A 20,311-nucleotide genomic window follows, 5' to 3' on the forward strand; every position below is an offset into this window, starting at 1 on the left:
CCTGCGTCCAGGTGAGGGGACACTGTATCCATTGATTGTGCTCTTTGGGCTACTCTTTGTCTGGTTCATCACCTCTAGCATTGGGTAACCCTATAAGGGGTATGAAACCCCTGACAACATAACTCCTAGAGTCACTTCAACACTCAAACACTTTCATCATGATAAGGTGGCAGCCTATGGAGGTGAAGAGAAAATAGGAAATATATTTTTTAAATATAAAATTGCCTAAAAAATAATAAAATGGGTCAAAATGAATTAAAAGTGAGCGTACCTCATTGCTCCAGTCTACTAAAACAAATTTACACTGATTTAGAGTAATTGGGTGAAAGTTTAGTGAGAACTCCTGCTCGGGTTCTTACTAAAACCAGGAACATAGATCACATAACACCAGTTATGTGATCTATGTACAGACTCATCTAAAGTCCTTAAGTCTGATGCACAGACTCATCTAAAGTCCTTAAGTCCTGTGCTGTGTGGACTTGTTTCAACCGTTTTACGAAACAAATCTGGATTCATTCTCATTACCTTCCCCAGGTAAGGATGAAAGATCAGAATTACTTGACTTTGCAGCCGAAAATTCGCTTCTAAGCAACCGGAAAATATTTCCTGTGTAGTTTAATTAAACTACATAGGAAATAACCGCTGATTGTTAGCTTAGCAGCTAACGTTTTCATACTGTTTTCTAATGAGAGAGCTGATGAAAAACCGCTGTTAAAGGAGAAGTTCATTAGAAACCAGAGGATTTAGTGAGGGAAGATCAGTCAGGATCAGAGCTGGAGCTGCTGTTCTTCAGTCTATTTTCCAGCTCAGCTTCACCATGTCGGTATTTAGTTATAAAGATGCTACGAGTCAGAGCCCAACATGCTGAAAATGTATTTTTCTGAATGTGAAAGAAACATACGAAACATATCGTATGTATTTTCTATTACACTTTTGGATAATTTCTCTTTTATCCTTGGCTTTAGTCTGTGAACCAGGACGTCTCAGAAGTCATTGAGTTCTCCCAGTGTGACCAGCAGACTGAAGCCTGTGACCAGTGTTCCCAGTATAATAAATAAATGTTTTATTCTTTCACTTTTTGTGTATTTTTAAATATCTCAATCTGAAGTATTAGTGTATTAATGTAGCTTATGTAATAAAATAAAAATAATTTACTGTTAGGATTATTTTCACTCTTTGCTGTCAATAGCAGAGTTGACATACTGTAATAAATATTTATTCTTTGGAAAAAAGTAAGAAAAATATGTAGTTTAATGTTTGACAATGACTGATTTATAAATCAAGTCATTTCTCAATAAGGTATAAAAAATAAATGCAGGAAAATTATGTGTGTCTTGTCTTGAAATGCTAAATGTATTATTTAATTATGGAATTATATTCTTTAATAAAACACTGTAAATGTGTGTCTGTTTATCAATTTCAATATAAAAATGATCAGAATCATTTCTATCAAACAAAAACATTGTGCTCTTTATTCAGAAATGCCCCAAAACAATTAAATAATCACATCAAAAGTTAGAAATGGTCTCTTTAGTCATTTCTTTGATTGCCAAAAATATTAATGTGTGTGAGAAAATGTGTCAATGACAGGAATTAACTTAAAATACTTTGTAAAACGGTACTTTATAAAGTTCGGTCCATTCACTTGTATTACCTTACTGGCACATAGGCCACATTCAATATGGCGGATGCAGTTACATATCTACGTATTAATGTCTATGGTGCCATCCATGTAAAGTTTTGGTGGAAACTTTTGTTAGATTAGATAGGCAGAGTTTTTGTTTTCTCTTTTGTTTCTTTAGCACAGACGGTAGTCAGGCCCTGTTTTGTTTTATTATTTTTCTTTGATTTGGCACCACCTGACCGTCCCTTTCTCCCCCACAGTTTGTATGAGGTTTTTGTGGTTGTTGTGTTATTCCCCTCCTCCTCACGAAGGGGGTGCTTGGGGGGGTCGTAACACAGGTGTATCCACAAACGTTTTTTTTATCGCTTAGGCTGTGCCTCCACTTGGATCTGGCATTTTGGGAGACCAGAAAGGACCATTTTTGAAACCAGATCCCAGAGGGGATCAATTTCAAAATGTTTCATGTTTCATTGTAAACATATGAGCCATGCCTTTTTAAAATGATGATACTGTGTCTCTATCCTGTATGTGCCTCATTGTCACAAACAACAAATATGGCCCATTGGTTGCTTTTTGTGTTGTTCTGTTACAGTGTTTAAGCACCTCTGAGTGTCCTGGCATGCCTAAACACTTTCTGGCTCAAACAAAGATCACACTAATCAAAATGTCTTATGACAAATGTGTCATGGGAGTGGGATTATGTAAATGGAGTCAAGGAACTCCCTGCTCCTCATTGCATGGGAACATTTACCATCTCACTTACTTTTGTCACCATGTTCATTTAATTTGTGTCAACGAGGAGTAAAAATAGTCCTTCATGGTTCGTGCATGGACAAATGAGACTGTGGGTGGAAGCGTGAAGGCATGTGCTTGTACTATTCAAAGAGAACAAACTGAATTCACTTGCAGTTTGTTTCTATTTATACTAGACGATTGTTGTTTATGGTAGTTTGAGAGGAGGCCCATGGCAGAGCAGTGTCAACACTGCAAATCCAGGGACTGTCAGGCTGGATGTTAAAAGGAGCTCAGTCAAGGTATGGTACTGCAAACACAACAGAATGCCAGCTGGCAGAATATCACTTCATTTTAAAGGATTTAAACTATTGTCCATTTTCAAGACCTCCTTGTGCTTTTACCTTTCTGGTTGTCCTTAGATGTTGTTTCAGTATGTCAACGTAATGTCCTTTCCTCGTGATGCCATTTATTTTGTGAAGTGCAAGAAATATCACTGACACATGATACTGTTATGTTGCTTGTAGAAATTACTTCTACATCTCTGAGTGGCCTTTCACCTCGTGTTAAGCTCCCCTTCCTGTTTCATCCACTGTTTTCACAAGCTCTTCTGTCTTTGCTCTGGAGTTAGGTGCTCACAAATAAGTTCAAAATAATTTTTAGAGTAAACTGCTAAATTGTCTTTAAATAACTAGCTTAAATGTGAAATCATAAAAGAAAAGGGAAAAAAACAGCAACTCAAAATACTAAAGGAATAATAGAATAACAAGTTAATTTATTAAGTTAATTCATTTTTAAAGACAATCTTAAGTGAATTGATAAAAAAAAATACTTTTAAATGCTATATACTCAATCATTTTAATGCTAACTTGCATTTTTAGATGTTTACCTAAATACCATTTTTAAAATCCCAACTCAAATGCCAAATTGTACTAGCTCGTTTTGTTTTTAATGCTTTTTAATATGCCTAAGAGTCACTTGCATTTAAATGCAAACCTAAATTTCAAGTGCTGAACTTAAGTCTAATTTAAATCCTAACTTCTTTTTAAATTTATTTATTAACCCTCACTTAAATACAAAATGCTAAGTTGTTTTAAAATACCAAATAGCTCTCTGGTTTTAGTCCCAACAGTTTAGCTAAATAAGTTGTTTTTGGATGTTAACTAAAATGCTATATAGTTATGCCAAACTTAGCTAGCTAAATGCAAACTTGGTTATTAGATTTCAACCTAAATGCTACCTTCCAACATATTTGGTAACTTTGTTTTTATTTCTAATTGAAACTTAAATGCAAAACACTTTTAAAAATACTAACTAAATGGTAAAAGATAACTTTGACTACATAAATCCTGACTTGTTTTAAAATGTTTTCTGTCCATTTTTGATTAAACATTTAATTTTCTTTTTTCAGTCTGTAAAAAAAATGCCGAGCAATTGTTGCATTACTGTGGCAAAGAAGTCGTACCCTGGACCAAGGGACGGTGGAACTGTCACTTCGCAGTCGTCAAGCTACTTAGTGGAGCAGGAGCTGGAACAGTGCGCTCCAAAATAAAAACCTCATTGCCCGTCAGCTACAGTGGACACATGGCTTTTGTTGTGCATCAAACTCTGTTCTGCAGGGATTGATTTTCTGTCATCATTTGAGCTGAAATCCCATCCCACACTCCCCAGATAGCACATGATGTTAAATCAACGTTGAAAAATAGTTAGAATCGTTGATTTTTGGTTGAAGTCGACAAATGACGGTGGATCAACCATCAAACAACCATCCAATCAAACCGTTGAAACTGTGACATTGAATCAACGTTGTTTTGTGGTTGAAATCTGATCACTGAAATGCCGAAGTCTGATTAATGGTTGATTTTTGGTTGAAGATGACAAATGACGGTGGATCAACCATCAAACAACCATCCACCTCTAGCCAAGTAACCAATGTTGAAACTGTGTCATTGAATCAATGTTTTTTTGTGGTTGAAATCTAATGACTGAAATGCTGATGTCTGATCAACATCTGATCAATATTGAATCAATGTCAGATGTATTGCCGCACCCCTTCCCCTCCTCTCCTCCTCATCAGCGCTCTGGGTCAGAGCATTTTATTACTGAGTGGGGGTTATCACATTTAAATTAACCACTGCAGAGGATAGTCGGTGGTGATTACTTTCTGTACATTTTCTTACTTGTTCATAACAATTCTCACTGACTGTGTGTGTGTGATATATTGACACAAAAACATCTACAACTTACTACAAGGAGTGGAGCGGTCCACCCCCACCGTTTACATGAGTGGGATGTCCCAAACACACAGCTGCTTCGCTGTTGGCTTGTTGGAAAATATGTTAATTCAATGTTGAATTGTCATCACAAAGGTTGCATGTTTGGTTGAGGTCGACAACTGATGGTGGATCAACTATAAAACAACCATTCAATTCTAGCCAATTAACTAATGTTGAAACTGTGTCATTGAATCAATGTTGTTTTGTGGTTGACATCAAATAAATGAAATGTCAGCGTCAAATCCAGTGTGTTTCAGCACTGGTCCTCCAGGCCCTACAAGTTTTAGGCATTTCCCTAATTCAACACACATGATATTAATTGACGTCTGATTAACGGGGTTTTGCTGAACTGAAAAAACGCAGGTCAGTTTGATTGACGTCAAGGTTTGGGGAAGAACTACCCAGATAGCACACGATGTTAATTTAATGTTGAATTATGATCACAAAGGCTGCATGTATGGTTCAGGTCAACGACAGAAGCTGGATCAACCATCAAACAACCATTCAATTCTAGCCAATTAACATTCATTGATTGAAATGCCACATCGAATCCAGTGTTTTTCAGCACCGGCACCAGGCACACTGCCCTGCAAGTTTTAGCCATTTCCCTAATTCAGCACACATGATTTTAATTAACATTTGATTAACAAGGTTTTGCTGAACTGAAAGCATGCAGGTCAGTTTGCCTTGAGGATAAGGTTTGGGGAAAAACTAGTAATCAAAGTGTTCAGGTGTTTTTTGCACCCCTCACCACCGCCTGCCATTCAAACGCCCAACCCCCTTCCCTCCACCCGCCAAAAACACACACACACACCTCTTTCCCCCCACCTGGGCCCATCTACCCCTCAATCGGGTGAAACAACTTTAATTTTAAGTGAGGGTTTTTCATTTTTCACATTTTATTTTTTAAAAGATTGTTTTGGCTAGTGGCCTTTATTTGATAGTTAATTGACAGGAAAGTGGGTAATGCAGCAAAGGTTGCCAAGGTCAGGAATTGAACCTGTGACAGCTGTGTTGAGGACTGAGTCCTTGATTGTGGTTTGTGCTTAACCCCTGCGCCACCACAGCACAACCCCTTTTAGGTGAGGGTTAATCACGTTTTAACTTAAGCACTATGTGTTGACAACACTGAGTTGTGATTCCGTTCTGTACCCAGATTCACTAGCGGAACAAGTCAGCGTTGGGCCGGGGGGCGGGGCTAATTACCGGACCCCTAACGAATCACCAGGCCCCTGACGTTTATCGCCTGCGCTACCAGAAACTGTTGAGCGAGGGGCGGGGAGGTTGGTCTGCGTTTTTTGGTTGATCTTTACCCAGGACACACATCTGCTAAACCGTGAGTGAAACGGTCACTGGGACTGACTAGTATATATTCCATTGAGGGAAAGTAACTTTAACATTAAATAGACCTTTCTCAACAGGCGGTAGACTTTCTCAGTCTATAATCAGATATTTAAGCCCCCCCCCATAGCTCTGCGCCTGCCCAGATTGCACATGATGGCAATTCAACATTGAATTAACATCTTTTGCCAACAAGCCAACAGCGAAGTGGCTGTGTGTTTGGGACATCCCACTCATGTAAATGGTGGGGGTGGACTGCTCCACTCCTTACTCCTTGTAGTAAGTTGTAGATGTTTTTGTGTCAATATATCACACACAAATGGTCAGTAGGACTTTTTTATGAAAAAGAAAGAAAATGTACAGAAATGAATCTTCACCCACTATCCTTTACAGAGGTTAATTTAGAATGTAATACCCCCCACTCACTAATAAAATGCTCTGACCCAGAGCTCTGATGAGGAGGAGAGGAGGGGAAGGGGTGTGGCAAAAGAGCTGACATTGATTCAACATTGATCAGTCGTTGATCAGACATTAGCATTTCATTCATTAGATTTCAACCACAAAACAACATTGACTCAATGACACAGTTTCAACATTGGTTACTTGGCTGGAGGTGGATGGTTGTTTGATGGTTGATCAACCGTCAGTTGTTGACCTCAACCAAAAATCAACCATTCTAACTATAATTCAACGTTTATTTACTGTTGTGTGCAATCTGGGCAGTTTGTTGCATCCCTCATAACCTCCTCATCTCCCCCTACTCCCTCCCAAACCTCCCCCACCCAGCCGCTCCTCCCAACCTTCTCCTCTTTACCCCCTCTCATTCCTTCTTCCCTCCCCCTCCTTGAGCTCTGGGTCAGAACATTTTATTACTAGGTGGGGGTTAATCATGTTTCAAATTAAGCACTACATGTTGAGAACAGTGGGTTGTGATTCCTTTCTGTACATTTTCTTACTTGTCTGTAAATATTACTACTGTGCATAATGTGTTGACACAAAAACATCTACAAGTCTGTACTAGGAGTTGTACAGTCCACCTCCCCAATTTTACACTTGTGGTTTGTCCCAACCAAAAAGCCACTTTGCTGCTGGCTTGTTTGCTACCGGCTTCTGAATTGAATTCTCCGCTGAGCACTTTTATGGTAAGTTTTTCAATATTACTTTGATCTTAAATGTGTTTATTGAAAAATAAGGGCATTGTTTTGTGCCCATAGTAATCCTGGTTATTTTGGGGCAAAACGGATATTTTTAATAATTGAGGTCATGTCTCCTTTTGTATTATTTTCATCCTACCCACCACTCCAGGCCTAAGTATGAAATCCTGCGAGATTTTGTGGGATTTGAGTTTTTAAAATAGGGCGGGGCCTATTGTTTGGTCTTGGAGAACATGTGGTGGACAAGGAAGTGTAAGGCTGGCTGGTCCAGGTGGGCTTTAAATTGTTGTGATAGTAATCACTTGTTTTTAACTTTTTATTATGATATGCTTAGGGTCGTGCTTAAATGAGCCTCTGTACCAGAACAGCTGAGTTGGATGATTACATGACCGTCTGCAGCCATCAAGAAGTGCAGAAGGTTGTTAATCATCCACAGATTCAATCCAGGTGAGGCAGAAGGGAAACACTTAACATGTAAGGCAGGTGAAACACTGAACTAAACCTGCTAATGACTGATTCAGTCTGTTGATCCTTGGATTGGTAACTGGTTAAATTGAACTGGACTATTGTTACTTGTGTGGGATCTTTATTAGCATATAGACACTTTTTAAGGAATTTAATCAACTTATTTGGAAATATTTGTAGTTGATGGAAGATTGAACCAGCTATTTGATGGAAGTTTATTCTGTATAAATTATAATTTTTCCAACTACACTATAAATCACCTTTTGTTCGATTTATTTGTCTCTGGTGTGTTAAATAAACCTGATCCTCCCTGAGTTTTATTGTTAGGTTTTCTGATAAACAGCCCTTTATTTTAAATATTGATTTAATATCAATATCATAAATCCTACACTATACTGCAGCTTGATGGGTAAATGCAGTTGTATATGTAAACATTAAGATAAATATTAATGAAAGATTAAGATATTAATTTAACAGTGAGTGTACATGGGGAACTATATGGTTTGTATTTGTTCTCAGACCTGTAACCAGTACACTGTTTAATCTTTCATTGTGTTTCAGAACTTTTCAAATGTTTATCATATTTCTAACTGGCACCTTCCTCACTTTTATTTTTTTCAGCTGTTGCTCTGCAGTTTGACCGAAAGCTGACTCTTGAGGACTGCAGCAAAATTGTCAAGAAGTGGCTCCATTATGCGCCAGAATGAGAGGAAGACATCGCAAGGAATCAAAGTGACGCCAACCAGAGTCAAACTGGGGATACCACAACTTGTACTGTTTCCCTACTTCATACAGTACAAAGCTTAACTTCATGGACTCTGTTCTTCTGTGGACAACATACTGTTGTTTTGACAGTCAAAAAGGAATCAAATATGTTTAAAGATCTGTCCCTCTTTTCTTAAATAAAATGTTAAATCAAACCCATGTTGTCATTTTTAACCTTTTGTACACAGTTTACGCATCATCTGCCAATAATACAGTGTTTAACACCAGTAAAGAAACTTTTAGTGGCATGTTATGATGTAGACCTATCAGATGTAAAATAAATCCTTAGCTTTCATTCAATATAAAAACAACTGCATGTACATCCACAGTCAAATGAGTGTTGAATCAACATTGATTCAATGTAGAATTAACACAAATCTGCATGCAGATCCACGTTCAGCTGATGGTTGAATGAACGTTGATTCCTAACTGATTCAATGTAGAATCAACACAGATATGCATGCAGATCCACAGTCAAATGAGTGTTGAATCAACATTGATTCAATGTAGAATCAACACAAATATGCATGCAGATCCACGTTCAGATGATGGTTGACTCAACATTGATATAATGTAGAATCAACATTGATTCATAACTGATTCAATGTACCATCAACACAAATATGCATACAAGTTGACATACAGATGATGGTTGAATCAACATTGATATAATGTCAGTTATGGTTGAAACCCTAACGTTGATTCAACATACAAGTCACCGACCACTTTCAATGTTGTTTCAATGTCAGCGTTCAACGTTGATTCAATGTTTCTGGCTGACATTGATTCAATGTTGTTTCAATCATTCTGTGCTATCTGGGTCTGTTCATGTCGACAGCAATCCACACAAGATAAACGTGTCTTTATTTAATAAATTCTCAGTGGATTAGCGTTTGGATTTGGCAAAGCTTAAATTGAGGCCATTGGTGGTTTGCATAAACACAGAATATGACAGTCAAACACATAAGAAGCCTTAGCTAAAGATTTACTGGAGGGTGTTGTCCCCACCTGCTCAACACAAGGAACAAAAACAAACTGTTCTATAAGTAGCAAGTATCTTAAATCCCTAAATGTATTCTCCAGCAGAACAAATAACCAAGATTAGGCAAACATAATATTGCACTTTAAATATCTTCAATCCTGTGAAGAATGCTGATGCCCCTTGAGCTCAGTCAGCTCCTTCTGCAGGTGGAAAATTTCATCCAAAGTATGCCTGAAAAAAGAGACGATTTGATTGCATTTTTAAAATTTTGTGTCATGTAAAGAGGAAATAGATGACTTTGGGGCGATGGCTTCACCTGTGTACGGCCTGAGCTCTGCTGAGCTGGCAGCGCAGCCGTTTGACGATGGCTTCATAGCGCCTGTTTTGGATCTAGAGGAGAGAAAATCATCAACAAAATGTTTTAATTTTGGGGGGATAATTCAGTCCTCTGCTGTACCTCGATATCTCTCTTTAACTTTGCATGAATCTCAAACTCTTTCTTCAGTTGTTCTCTTCCTCCAGCAATGGCTATATTTCTCTCAGAGATCTCTTTCTTCAGGGCATCAGTTTCCTCCTGGACAGAAGAAAGTTTACACAAACCAAATACTTTAAAATCATTTTGTGTATGTTTTGTACCTTAGCTGTTTGCAGGGTTATCCCATTTGGGTTTTGCAGATCCTCCTTGAGCTGTTCCTTCTCCTGCCTCAACTTCAAGACCAGCATCCTGTTCTCCTCCAGCTCCCTGTGGGCCTCTGTTTGGCTCACAGCCTGCAGGACTGCATCTCTGTGGCCTTTCATCTTGTTTCTGTACATGCTGATTTTTTCCAGAGTGGATCGGGCGTTCTCCTCCTTGTCCTGTATGAGCATGTGCCGCTTTACGTTCTCCCTGTTGATGCTGGCACAGCGGTCCTGCAGCAGCACTCTTTGCCTCTCCAGATGCTCCATCTCTCCCTCCAGCAGGTGGATTTCTCTCAACTTGGACCTCAGCTGCTGCTCCGCATGTGCAGTTTTCTTTTCAATGTCAGCCAGAGCCGCCTTCAATAGAAACACACCGAATCATAATAGCATGATATTACAGATACTACAGAAATACAGTGGCTCGCAAAAGTATTCATACCCATCCAGAAGTTGCCTGCTGGCTGCTAATGATTTAATGGAGTCTACCTGAGGGTAATCTGATCTCAGGACAAATACAGCTGCTCTGTGGCAACTTCTTCTGAGGGCAATTGATTGCACTCAGAGAAAGGGGGGCTGAATACTTTTGCACACTGCACTTTTCAGTTTTTCATTTGTAAAATATGGTTTGAATCATGAATAATTTTCTATCTTCACAACTGGATACCACTTTGTGTTGGTCTTGCACATAAAATTCCAATGAAATATATTTATCGTTACAAAATATGGAAAAGTTCACAAGGGTATGAATAATTTTGCTAGCCAGTTTGAGTGAAGTTTTATCAGAAAAATGAAGAGGTGTACCTGCAAGGTTTTCAGAATTTTCTGTTTCTCTCTCAGGGTCTCAGTCTGGGTGTGGCTGTGCTGACTGACATCCTCCACCGCCTTAGTTAATGAAAACTCACAGGATTCCTGGAAGCCTGAACACGTCACAATAAAACACTTAAATCATGTGTTAAACCAACTTTCTTTTTCTGTCCCAGTTGGAATAGAAATGAAAACACTTCATACATGAAAAATGTTCATATTTTCCAGCTAAGGTTAAGTATTATGTATCCAACATAGCCAGATTGAAAGAGTTTGTTTTTGTACCACAAATTTAAAATTACATTTACTTGTTTCTGTATTGCCTGTTAGCCTGTTAGTCGTGAAGCTAATATGCTAGTCGGCTAAGAAATACTAGGCTAATACCTTCTTAGTAAAAATATATATATATTTGTTAACGTTCCAATATTTACTTCAGTATTTTGCAATATTATTTCCTAACCCTTGTTATCCGTGAATTCCGACATTTTACACATAGCCCTACAACGCTTTAAACTTATTTATCACAACTTTATGAAACCGATGAAAATATAGCGATTAATTAGTTGGTTATAGATAAGTTGCTAATTTAACCCAAAGATAAAACTACATTTCCCAGAAGTCTTTATTGCTAGAATTTCGGCTACTTCCCGTGTGTGCTTGTGTCATCAGCGCTCGCCAGAAACATTTCTTCCTCACCGGCTCCTAAAACTTAGCTGAAATGTTTTTCCCTCGCTGGTTCGAACTGTGCTGCCACTGCAGCCGTGTAGTTTCACGCCGTGGGTTTCCGTGGGGGACCCCGAAGGACCACAGCGGGCTAAGACATGCTAACTTTGCAGAGGTACAGCTCCGGGGTACCAATGCAGTCCCAAAACGCCTTTCACATTGTGATATAGGGGATTTGTACAACATCAGCTCAGTTCAGAGGTATCTACAGAAACTGATGGAGGAACACAGAGAACTAAGCCGCAAGTTACAACACAATCAGCTCCGTGATTCAGACAGGAAAGCGTTGCTAAAGAAGCACACAGAGCTGCTGCCTGTTGCTGGTCTGTTTGGAAGCATTGAACAAGCCCAGAAAGACTTGGAAGAAGTCCTTTCGCTTCTGCACAGTGAGTAGTGACCGAAACCTTTCGTATTCCTAACCTTAGGGTGGAATATTCGTGTCTTAGGTTCATTTTGAATCTGTGAATATTCAGCTGGTACTAAAGATGAAGATCAAAACCTGATCCAGCTGCTCAGAGAGGAGGAGGCGCAGATCTGCAGCAACATTCTGACCTTGAGAAAACATGTGAGTCCTGTGCAAACATTTACAGAGCTTTAATGTCACTGATCACACTTTTCAAGGTCAATGTTTTTTTGTTTTTTTTTGTATTCAACACATTAAAATCAGTAAGTTGTCAGAAACAGGAAACAAACTTAGCCAACCAGTGGAAGGCATGTTGTGCTTTCTAAAGATGGAAACTAAAGTCAACATTTAATGATTAAATAATAGCACAGAATGGATCCTTGCGGTACGCCAGTAAGGGGCACAGAGGCATCAAAAAAAAGAAACATTGGTTGAAACTCAAATATGATGTAAAACTGTGCAATTTGACCCCAACCAACTCTTCCTGTTGTCATGCTTAAAACTGTATTTTCTCTCCAGTTAATCAAAGCTCTTGTGCCCGTTGACCCTCTAGACCCAAGCGACGTTGTGCTGGAGATTGTCTCAGGACGAACAACAGGAGGTAGGAAAGAAAACGGGACTATTTTCCTTGGCATTCAAGCATCAGATTCTGGTTCCTTCATTTAATTTTCCACATTTTCTTTGGCAGCAAGAAGAAAGATCCATCTTTCTTGTTGCTGTTATGTATAATATTAAAAATCCACGTATGAAAATCAGTTAACCTTTAGGGGGTTCTCAAAAGATGAATGTTGACTCTGTTTCAGGTGACATCTGCCAGCAGTTCACCAGGGAAATGTTTGACATGTACCGAGGCTTTGCTTATTACAAGAACTGGAATTTTGAGGTTCTGAATTACTCGCCTGCAGAGTACGGTAAGGTTACCCAACCGAAAGAGTTTAATAATAGCACCAGTGATACCAATTTGATTTTCTTTACATTTCAGTAAAAAATAAAAAAACAATCCTAAAGTTGTATGGCCAACATTGCTTAACTAGGCTTGAAAATTGACTAAATGCAACAATCTTTCTTTTGATTGGGTTTGATTGATCATAGTCAGTCTTTACTGTGCTTTACACAGAACAATAGAACAATGACAGTTAGCTGTCTTTAGGTGGACTGCACCATGCGGCAGTCAGGATAGCCGGGGATAATGTGTACATGCACCTGAAACATGAAGGAGGAACACACCGGGTTCAGAGGATCCCTGAGGTGGGCCTCTCATCCAGGATGCAGCGGATCCACACTGGAACTATGTCGGTCATCATCCTGCCACAGCTAGTTGAGGTACACCCCAAACTTTTACCTTGTTTCTCTCTCTGATGCTAACCTCAAACTCTCTCTGTAGTTGGACGTCCACATTGACCCAAAGGATTTGCGGATCGACACGTTCAGATCACGAGGCCCTGGCGGCCAGGGCGTTAACACAACAGACAGCGCCGTGCGGATAGTTCACCTTCCCACAGGTCCGGTCTGCCAGAGATCTTCCTGAAGTTACTTAGGATCTGTTCCAGCTATAAACATGTCGGTTCTAACAGGAATAGTGTCTGAGTGCCAGCAGACGCGCTCGCAGCTGCAGAACAGAGACACGGCCATGCGCATGTTGAGGGCCAGACTCTACCAGAGCATGATGGGCAAGGAAACCGAGCAAAGGCACATGGCGCGAAAGCAGCAGGTCAGGACACCGTTGAGAATCTGTCTCAGATGTTGTTCCTGTAGAAGAAGGGAGCTTAAGCTCTTTAAAAAATATGAGTGACCAGACAAAAGTTTTCCAGAGAGAACATTACCGTAGGGAAGATGTTCTTTGGACCAATGAGACTAAAACTGAGTTATTCGGACACCAGAAAATGTTCTGTTTTGGCAGGAATCAAATACAGCATTCCAGAAAAAAAACAAAAAAAAAAAAACACCAAAAATGAAAAATGAAAGCTGAAGCAGAACTGGACTCTGCGACTTGACAATGATACGTAAGGATATTTTTACACGTTAATGTGCCCTTTGACCAAGCACTATAAAAAGCACTATGTTGTGAAAATGTGTTTATAAATGTGGGTCTCGTACTTTGAGTGGTCAGTAGGACTTTTACAGCAAGATATGAGCTCAGGCCACTTACCAGTTAATTGCAGTTTAAATTTTTGACACTAGATGGCTCTGCAATATGAAATTAAATGTTTTAATTCTAAAGTACAGGTGTAAAACTCAAGGCCTGTGGGCCAAACGTGGCCCATCGTAGCTTTTTATGTGGCCCTCTAGACTCCAAATTACATTAATAAGTCCCTCCAGTTTTTCAACAAATCTGCAAAACTCACTCAAAGTTCTCACAAAATCTACAGATTCCCCCATTTTTTTCTGACTTTTGCTGCAACTTGTTCTCAAAATTGCATAAAAACATTGAGTTTAGATGACTGCTGCCTCAACCTTACTTAAGTTATAGTCTGGGATCGACATAGCGATTAATAAAAAGTCACATTTAATATCATATATAAGCACAAATATCATAAAAAGTCCTCAAAAAATTTCTAAATTAGCGCCACAAAATCTGATTTTAGTAGCTAAAAAGAAACACAAAAACAATAGCAAAATCCTGAATGGACTCATCATTGTGAAAAGATGTTCAATATTTCATTTTAAGAAACACTAACTGAATGCTGAAACAAACAGCTATTTGTTGATATTTTAACATTTGTATTAGTTTTATCAATACATTCTGGCACAAGTGGCCCTTTAGATTTTTGATATGGCCCAAAATGAAAATGAGTTTGACACTCCTGCTCTAAAAGGTTGAAGAAGTCTCTCCATTGTTTCTTTAAAATTTGAAGGTGCATGTACATTTCGTTTATTGGAGTGGAAGAAAGATTCCACTGTGCTATCTGAATAAAATACCTGGAAGTTCCAGGCCTAGCCAAAGCTCAGCTTTTCTCTATTATCAAGGTGGGTACACGCAACCAGGCAGAGAGGATTCGCACCTACAACTTCAGCCAGGATCGAGTCACTGACCACCGGACAGGATACACCACCAGAGACATTAAGGTCAGATGAGAAGCAAATGTTAATATCCATATATGTCTGCCTGTAAAATTGATTTGATCACCACAAATGTTAACTTAGGGTAAAGTTTGCAGTACTTGATGATGACAATCTGAATGGAACATTGTGGCCAGATCTCTACCCTCAGAGCTACTGGAGGTTGTCTTGACCTGGTTTGTTGATCTAGAATGAGTCCAGTAAAAAGTCAAACTGTTTACATGAGACGGATAATCTCTGAAAGAATAATCGATCTCCTCTGCCTCCTCCCTGTTCTGCATAATTACTCCGCTCAGTCAGAAACAGCCAATCAGAACTAGCAGTAATCAGCTAGCCGCCATGCTATCAGGACGTTTTCATTCAGTAAATCTGGATTGTTTATTGTAATGGAACCCGTTTTTGCCTTTGAATGTTAAGTTTTATACTTTAATTTTTTGGCAATGTTGAGAGGTTTAATTTTGACTTTTTGCATTACTTAGCCTCTTCAGAGCCTTCATATGTTTTCAGTCTATTAAAGATAGTATTATCAATAGCAGTACAATTTGCACAATGCCTGTTTTGTTTTTTTCTTGGAAAAACTTATTAAAAACAAGTTTTTGTCTAAATTAAGGTGAATTCATGGTTCCTTTTTCCACATAATGTAACTGGTAGTGCTTATGATTAAAATCATAATAATTATGTGATCGGCCCTCATGGGTGATCGGAATCGGAATCGCCAGGAAAAAACCTGATTGGCACATCTCTTACTTGTGACTCATGTCAGATTAAACCCCTCATGTATTTCATTTTCAGGAGTTCATGAGAGGAGGGGAGGAGCTGGAGGAGCTGATGACAGACCTGCTGGAGCATTCTGACCAGGAGGCTCTGCTGGAGGCGGTAGAGATCTTTGTGACCGCACAGCCTGCAGACTGACGGATGGATGGACAGACAAGTAGGGTAGCTGGACTGATTAATGAAAAAATAGACAATGAAAAATTAAGTAAGGGTGCACCGATAAATTGACGTGTTCGTTTAATAAGTCGCCCCATTGTTGCTAACTCAGCAACATTTTATACAAAAAAAAATTGCATTGACAAAAATCAGAATTGGCAGGTCAGACTTCTTAAAGATGGATGATCGGCCAGAATACTTCAATCAGTGAACCTTTACAAACGGGTGAGTGGATGGACAGAAGATGTCTGGAAAGGTGGAGGATGCAACTTTTAAACTACCATATTCCATTTGCTCTATGCTTATAACTGGTCAATTAAATTCCAGACCGAGTGGATACTTCTCTCCATCACCTCTGGAACCAGGCCTGCCACATCAGGATGCATGTCTCCATGCTGCTGCGTCTGTTTTTTTGGTAATAAAGATGGATGATCAGTCAGAAAACATCATTTCTCTGGTTATTTGCCAGTCAGGGTGTGGTGAAAACATATATCAGCTCTACACACACACTCCCCACGTCACCCCCTGTGTGTCTGTGCCAAGAGGCCAACAGCCCTCCTAGGCATGGAATGGGTTTCATTCCCCTCTAATTGCTGGAAAATTATCATGTTGGATTGTCTCCATTTAATAAGATCCCAAACTATAGGAACGTTTCACTAACCTCTCTTCAAAATCATGACTTCAGTGCATAAAAAATACATTACATTTTTAATCTGGCCAAATCCTGCTCATCATACATTCAGAAAAATAAAAAACCTCCTACAAAAGTTCATGTCAATTCATTGACATGTTCCTAGAAACTTTTACTTCCAGGAAAGTCTCCCTCTGAAAGCTTCTGTTGGGATCAGTCGTCGTCGTCTCTCTGCCGAAGGCTCCTGTTCTTCCCGTTTTGGGCCTTGTTCCTCCGGAATGAGGCGGGTCCGCCCTCCTCTCCCAGAGAGGTGATGACGCGTTCCTTGAACTTGGGTTTGGGTTCCGACGGGAGTTCTGCCGGAGTGCCAGCCACGCTCTCCTCTGTCTGGGGCAGCTGTAAATCCACGTTAGCACTGGGAAGCAGACGGGAAAACACCAGCTGATTACCTGTGGTCCACTTCGTTCCATGTGTCGGGTTGGGAATACTTACAATGGATCCTGCTTCTGCTGGATCCGTTCCCAGGCTCCATACGGATTGGCTGCTCGGGGCCTTTTTACTGGAGTTTTTCCTGCAGTCGCCACCTCTGCTACTGTCTCTGGTTTGGGTCCTGACCTCTGCGCCTCTTCCTCTGGTTTTGTCTCTTTCTTTTCCTCTTCCAGAGCTTCTTCTGCCATTTTATCCTCACTTTCTTTTTCCGAGGGTTCAGTCTCTGTTTTTCTTTTCTAAAAACAAGAAATAAACTCTCAGGTCTCACTTTTTAAAATTCGCCTGAGTGTAGTTTTTATTTAATCTCACCCTGAAGTTGATTTTGGGGATTTTGGGCTTCGGATCTACTTCTCCCATTGGCTGCAGCTCCAGTGATGACCTGTCGGACTCGGAGCGCTCCTCCCCTGCGGGCGCCGTCTCTGGCTGGGAACTTGGGTCCTCACCTGCGTTCTCCTCTTTCTCCTGCTGGGTCTCCGATTCCTCGCTGGAAGGAAAGTCCGCCGGCTTCTCCCAGCTGGACTCTTAAGAGGAGACAAACAAAACAGACATGGTTGACCTCTGGATCAAAGTTATAATAGTTTACTAAAACTAATGACATAATGAAAACTGTAATGGAGAAAACTTCTTGTAAATAAAATAAAAATGGCAATTACTGGGGAAAATCTATATCTGGAACGACATTTTGTGTTTATAAAACTAAAACATACTGAAATTATACTAGTCCATACTCCTGTCTTTACTTAGTCCACAAAACAGTGACAGCCACAGTTGGGAGAAAACGTCAGAGTCAGCTAGTTGTGCAATAACAATTGAATACGTTTCTTGAAAATTACCCAATCAACGTATTCATAATCGCAATACAATACTATGACCTTATGGAATTCTGCACCTAAGATGAACAAAAGTATGAAGAACAAAAACTACTACTAAAACTAACAAAAATTAAATATTGAACTTATAATGACTAATCGAAGCTAGCAAACACACTGTAAAAACAGACTGCGCTTAGGCAGGGACCCCCTCACCTCCTGTGTTTGTGTTGTAGAAGTATGTGTAGCCATCCGGACTCACTGCCTCCATCCAGGGAGAACCCGAAGAACTCTGAAGGGAAACGGTATCAGAACGTAAAGCTCAACAAGAAGCAGAATGTGAAGCTCCACAGGAAGCAGAGCTTGAGGACAGAATTTACCTCAGACTGCTCGGACTGAGCAGAAGCTGAGCTTCCTCCCTGGAAACTTTCAGGTTTTTCCCACTGAGACACTGAAGAACAGGAGAAATAAGACGGAAATGGTTCTGGATTCCAGCAGGAGGTTCTGTTGCATCAGCCTGCCTCACCTCCTGTCACGGTGTTGTAGTAGTAGATGTGTCCCTCATCGCTCTGGCCTTCCACCCAAACCTGCATCTCACTTGGTCCCTCTCTGGACTTCCTGCTCGCCTTCCATTCCTTCTTCTTCTTCTTCTGCTGCTGCTGCTTTTTGGGCTGAACTCCCACCAGAGGTACAGGCTGATATTGAGGGGCTGCTCGAACTGGAGAACTTGATCCTACAAAATATACTCAATTTAAATCCAAATAAAAAGCAAAAACACTTTTAATAAAATGTTGCTGAATAACCATCTGATCCCCGTTGCATCCTCTTCAGATCTTCCTCGTACGCCTTCAGCGCTGCCTCCTCCATCGCTGCAAACTCCTTGGACATCCGCTCCTCCTTCTTCGCCTTTTCAACACTCTTTTTCTTAATCTGCACAGAGAAGGTCAGAGACAGATCAGCGGCTGCTGCTGGTCGGCCAATAGCAGGACAACGTTAGTCGTGATGTGGAAGCCTGGAGCTTATCTCTACTGCCAGTCCTTAGAATGATGCCAAATGAGGCACTTTCTCTCTGGTTGATCATCTGTAATGTTTATTTATGTTTATTCAAGTTCTAAACAGCAATATAGAAACAAAATATTTTCTTCATTCATAATGCATTCATGGCAATATCCTATATTTTCTTGCTGTCTTTTTCCAGTCAGTAAAATGTATTCCTGGCTCAATGCTTCAGTTTAAGTTAGTTCAAAAATACTTCATCAATTCAAAATGAAAATTTAATATTGTATAACAGTTATTTTCTTATTTATCTTTGTTATGCTTCTTAACTGTTTTCAGAAAATATACTGAAGAGTTAGTTATGTCCAACGTAGTTTTATTTCTCTTATCCGTGATAACTGAAGGTGCTATGTGTGTCTTCTGGAGTTTCTGAGCTAAATCTAGAACTGCTTCTGCTGCAGTTTTCTTCCTCTTTTCCTCTACCTCCACATGCTTTGCTCAGGTAGGGTCCAAACTGGACTCTGTATAACAATACAAACTTAGTATGTTTGTGAAGTGATACTAGATATTATACTAGTAAGACAGGAAAATATTTTCAGTGTAAACTTTTATAACATGAGTAAAGCAACTATTATTATTATTATTATTATATGTTAATTGGTTATTTATCCCATAAATAAATATAAAATCAATATTCTTACCTCAGAAATTTTTGCAGCCACATTTTCTTTGTGATTTTTCCCTCTTTCATGGAACTCGATGCTCTGCAGATTAAACATTAGAAGTAGTGGCATCAAAGATTAGATCAAACAATAGAAGTAGTAGCATTACCTCCAGGGATAACGATGTATGTTTCTGTAATACTCACAGGCTTGTTGTCAGCAATCCAGCACTTGCAGTACTGGCAGAATTTTCTCGGTTGTGACTTCCAATAATCCGCCCTGGAAAATGCACAAAATTCTTGAATTAAAGAAGAAAACATTTAGCTTTAGCCTTTGTTGCTAACGTAAAACACAATGCTGAATATTTAACCGGTCTGACGTCACAAATGCATACAGATATAAACTCAGGAGAGTTTTTCATTACGTACATTTTAGTTATGCGTGGTCAAAGTAAAAAGAAATTGGTCAAAACGAGCTGAATATGAAGACAACTGCCTTCCACATTTCAACCACAACACTGTCCTTTATTGATTGCGTCATCATGCGTTGTCAAACTAAACAATGTCCAAGTAAGAAAATAATGTATAAAGTTTTAAAAAATCATTTAAGGCTGAATAAACACAAAATGTACTTACGAAAAGTAAATAATTATTTCTAATAGCATAAGTATGTTTTCAACATTTGACTCGTTTGTTTGACATCAGGTAACATTACCAATGAAGTGCCTCCCCCTGGTGGAGCATACGAAAACAACTACTCGTTTACCTCGGTAGTGTAATTGAAAAGT

The 20,311-nt window shown here is 39.5% G+C and overlaps 3 protein-coding genes and 2 long non-coding RNA genes across 7 annotated transcripts; 3 read left to right on the forward strand and 2 right to left on the reverse strand.

The window, feature by feature from the left end:
• Nucleotides 1–439: 439 nt before the first annotated feature.
• LOC148160839 (uncharacterized) lies at nucleotides 440–1,074 on the forward strand. Its single transcript, XR_015762400.1, has 2 exons — nucleotides 440–534; nucleotides 966–1,074. It is a non-coding gene; the product is annotated as an uncharacterized LOC148160839 (long non-coding RNA).
• Nucleotides 1,075–6,956: 5,882 nt separating this feature from the next.
• On the forward strand, nucleotides 6,957–8,512 carry LOC148160840 (uncharacterized). Of its 2 annotated transcripts, XR_015766005.1 has the most exons (3): nucleotides 6,957–7,115; nucleotides 7,462–7,574; nucleotides 8,214–8,512. It is a non-coding gene; the product is annotated as an uncharacterized LOC148160840 (long non-coding RNA). The 2 variants fall into 2 exon arrangements; XR_015766004.1 differs by lacking the exon at nucleotides 6,957–7,115 and having other exon boundaries at nucleotides 7,145–7,574.
• A 692-nt stretch (nucleotides 8,513–9,204) lies between these two features.
• On the reverse strand, nucleotides 9,205–11,356 carry ccdc122 (coiled-coil domain containing 122). Its single transcript, XM_088015282.1, has 5 exons — nucleotides 10,819–11,356; nucleotides 9,976–10,374; nucleotides 9,797–9,913; nucleotides 9,656–9,729; nucleotides 9,205–9,570 (listed from the first exon to the last, which is right to left on the reverse strand). Exons 2-5 carry the CDS (start codon nucleotides 10,282–10,284, stop codon nucleotides 9,492–9,494), a joined length of 579 nt encoding a protein of 192 aa, XP_087871408.1. The 5' UTR covers nucleotides 10,285–10,374; nucleotides 10,819–11,356; the 3' UTR covers nucleotides 9,205–9,491.
• A 127-nt stretch (nucleotides 11,357–11,483) lies between these two features.
• mtrf1 (mitochondrial translational release factor 1) lies at nucleotides 11,484–16,381 on the forward strand. Of its 2 annotated transcripts, XR_001416654.2 has the most exons (10): nucleotides 11,484–11,930; nucleotides 12,018–12,109; nucleotides 12,467–12,548; nucleotides 12,751–12,858; nucleotides 13,098–13,270; nucleotides 13,332–13,449; nucleotides 13,522–13,658; nucleotides 14,915–15,013; nucleotides 15,800–16,162; nucleotides 16,265–16,381. XR_001416654.2 is itself a non-coding variant. In XM_014978414.2 (9 exons), exons 1-9 carry the CDS (start codon nucleotides 11,540–11,542, stop codon nucleotides 15,917–15,919), a joined length of 1,320 nt encoding a protein of 439 aa, XP_014833900.2. In that variant the 5' UTR covers nucleotides 11,484–11,539; the 3' UTR covers nucleotides 15,920–16,381. The 2 variants fall into 2 exon arrangements, 1 of the variants encoding a protein (XP_014833900.2); XM_014978414.2 differs by having other exon boundaries at nucleotides 15,800–16,381.
• Nucleotides 16,382–16,626: 245 nt separating this feature from the next.
• Nucleotides 16,627–20,077, reverse strand: wbp4 (WW domain binding protein 4). The gene is made up of 10 exons (XM_014978417.2): nucleotides 19,953–20,077; nucleotides 19,731–19,803; nucleotides 19,564–19,626; nucleotides 18,670–18,796; nucleotides 18,393–18,599; nucleotides 18,247–18,317; nucleotides 18,083–18,158; nucleotides 17,367–17,578; nucleotides 17,061–17,293; nucleotides 16,627–16,983 (listed from the first exon to the last, which is right to left on the reverse strand). Coding segments are annotated over exons 1-10 (1,266 nt in total). The 5' UTR covers nucleotides 19,955–20,077; the 3' UTR covers nucleotides 16,627–16,781.
• Between the last annotated feature and the right edge of the window lie 234 nt (nucleotides 20,078–20,311).

This window comes from Poecilia mexicana, unplaced genomic scaffold (assembly GCF_051168715.1).
Source record: "Poecilia mexicana isolate PSO_F unplaced genomic scaffold, ASM5116871v1 scaffold_2, whole genome shotgun sequence".
Taxonomy (NCBI): Eukaryota; Metazoa; Chordata; class Actinopteri; order Cyprinodontiformes; family Poeciliidae; genus Poecilia; species Poecilia mexicana.

What these genes read in the sequence shown, in the direction of transcription:
- wbp4 (XM_014978417.2), bottom strand. An exon ending in CTACAACACCGTGACAGGAG is followed by an intron (nt 18,318 to 18,392) that starts GTGAGGCAGGCT and finishes CCTGTTCTTCAG; the next exon opens with TGTCTCAGTGGGAAAAACCT. An exon ending in CAGCAGAAGCAGGATCCATT is followed by an intron (nt 16,984 to 17,060) that starts GTAAGTATTCCC and finishes TCTGCTTCCCAG; the next exon opens with TGCTAACGTGGATTTACAGC.
- ccdc122 (XM_088015282.1), bottom strand. Translation starts at nt 10,284, where the DNA reads ATGGAGCATCTGGAGAGGCAAAGAGTGCTGCTGCAGGACCGCTGTGCC. An exon ending in AGTTAAAGAGAGATATCGAG is followed by an intron (nt 9,730 to 9,796) that starts GTACAGCAGAGG and finishes TCTCTCCTCTAG; the next exon opens with ATCCAAAACAGGCGCTATGA. An exon ending in AGAGCTCAGGCCGTACACAG is followed by an intron (nt 9,571 to 9,655) that starts GTGAAGCCATCG and finishes CTCTTTTTTCAG; the next exon opens with GCATACTTTGGATGAAATTT.
- mtrf1 (XM_014978414.2), top strand. Translation starts at nt 11,540, where the DNA reads ATGTTTTTCCCTCGCTGGTTCGAACTGTGCTGCCACTGCAGCCGTGTA. An exon ending in CTCAGGACGAACAACAGGAG is followed by an intron (nt 12,549 to 12,750) that starts GTAGGAAAGAAA and finishes ACTCTGTTTCAG; the next exon opens with GTGACATCTGCCAGCAGTTC. An exon ending in ACACCACCAGAGACATTAAG is followed by an intron (nt 15,014 to 15,799) that starts GTCAGATGAGAA and finishes TTTCATTTTCAG; the next exon opens with GAGTTCATGAGAGGAGGGGA.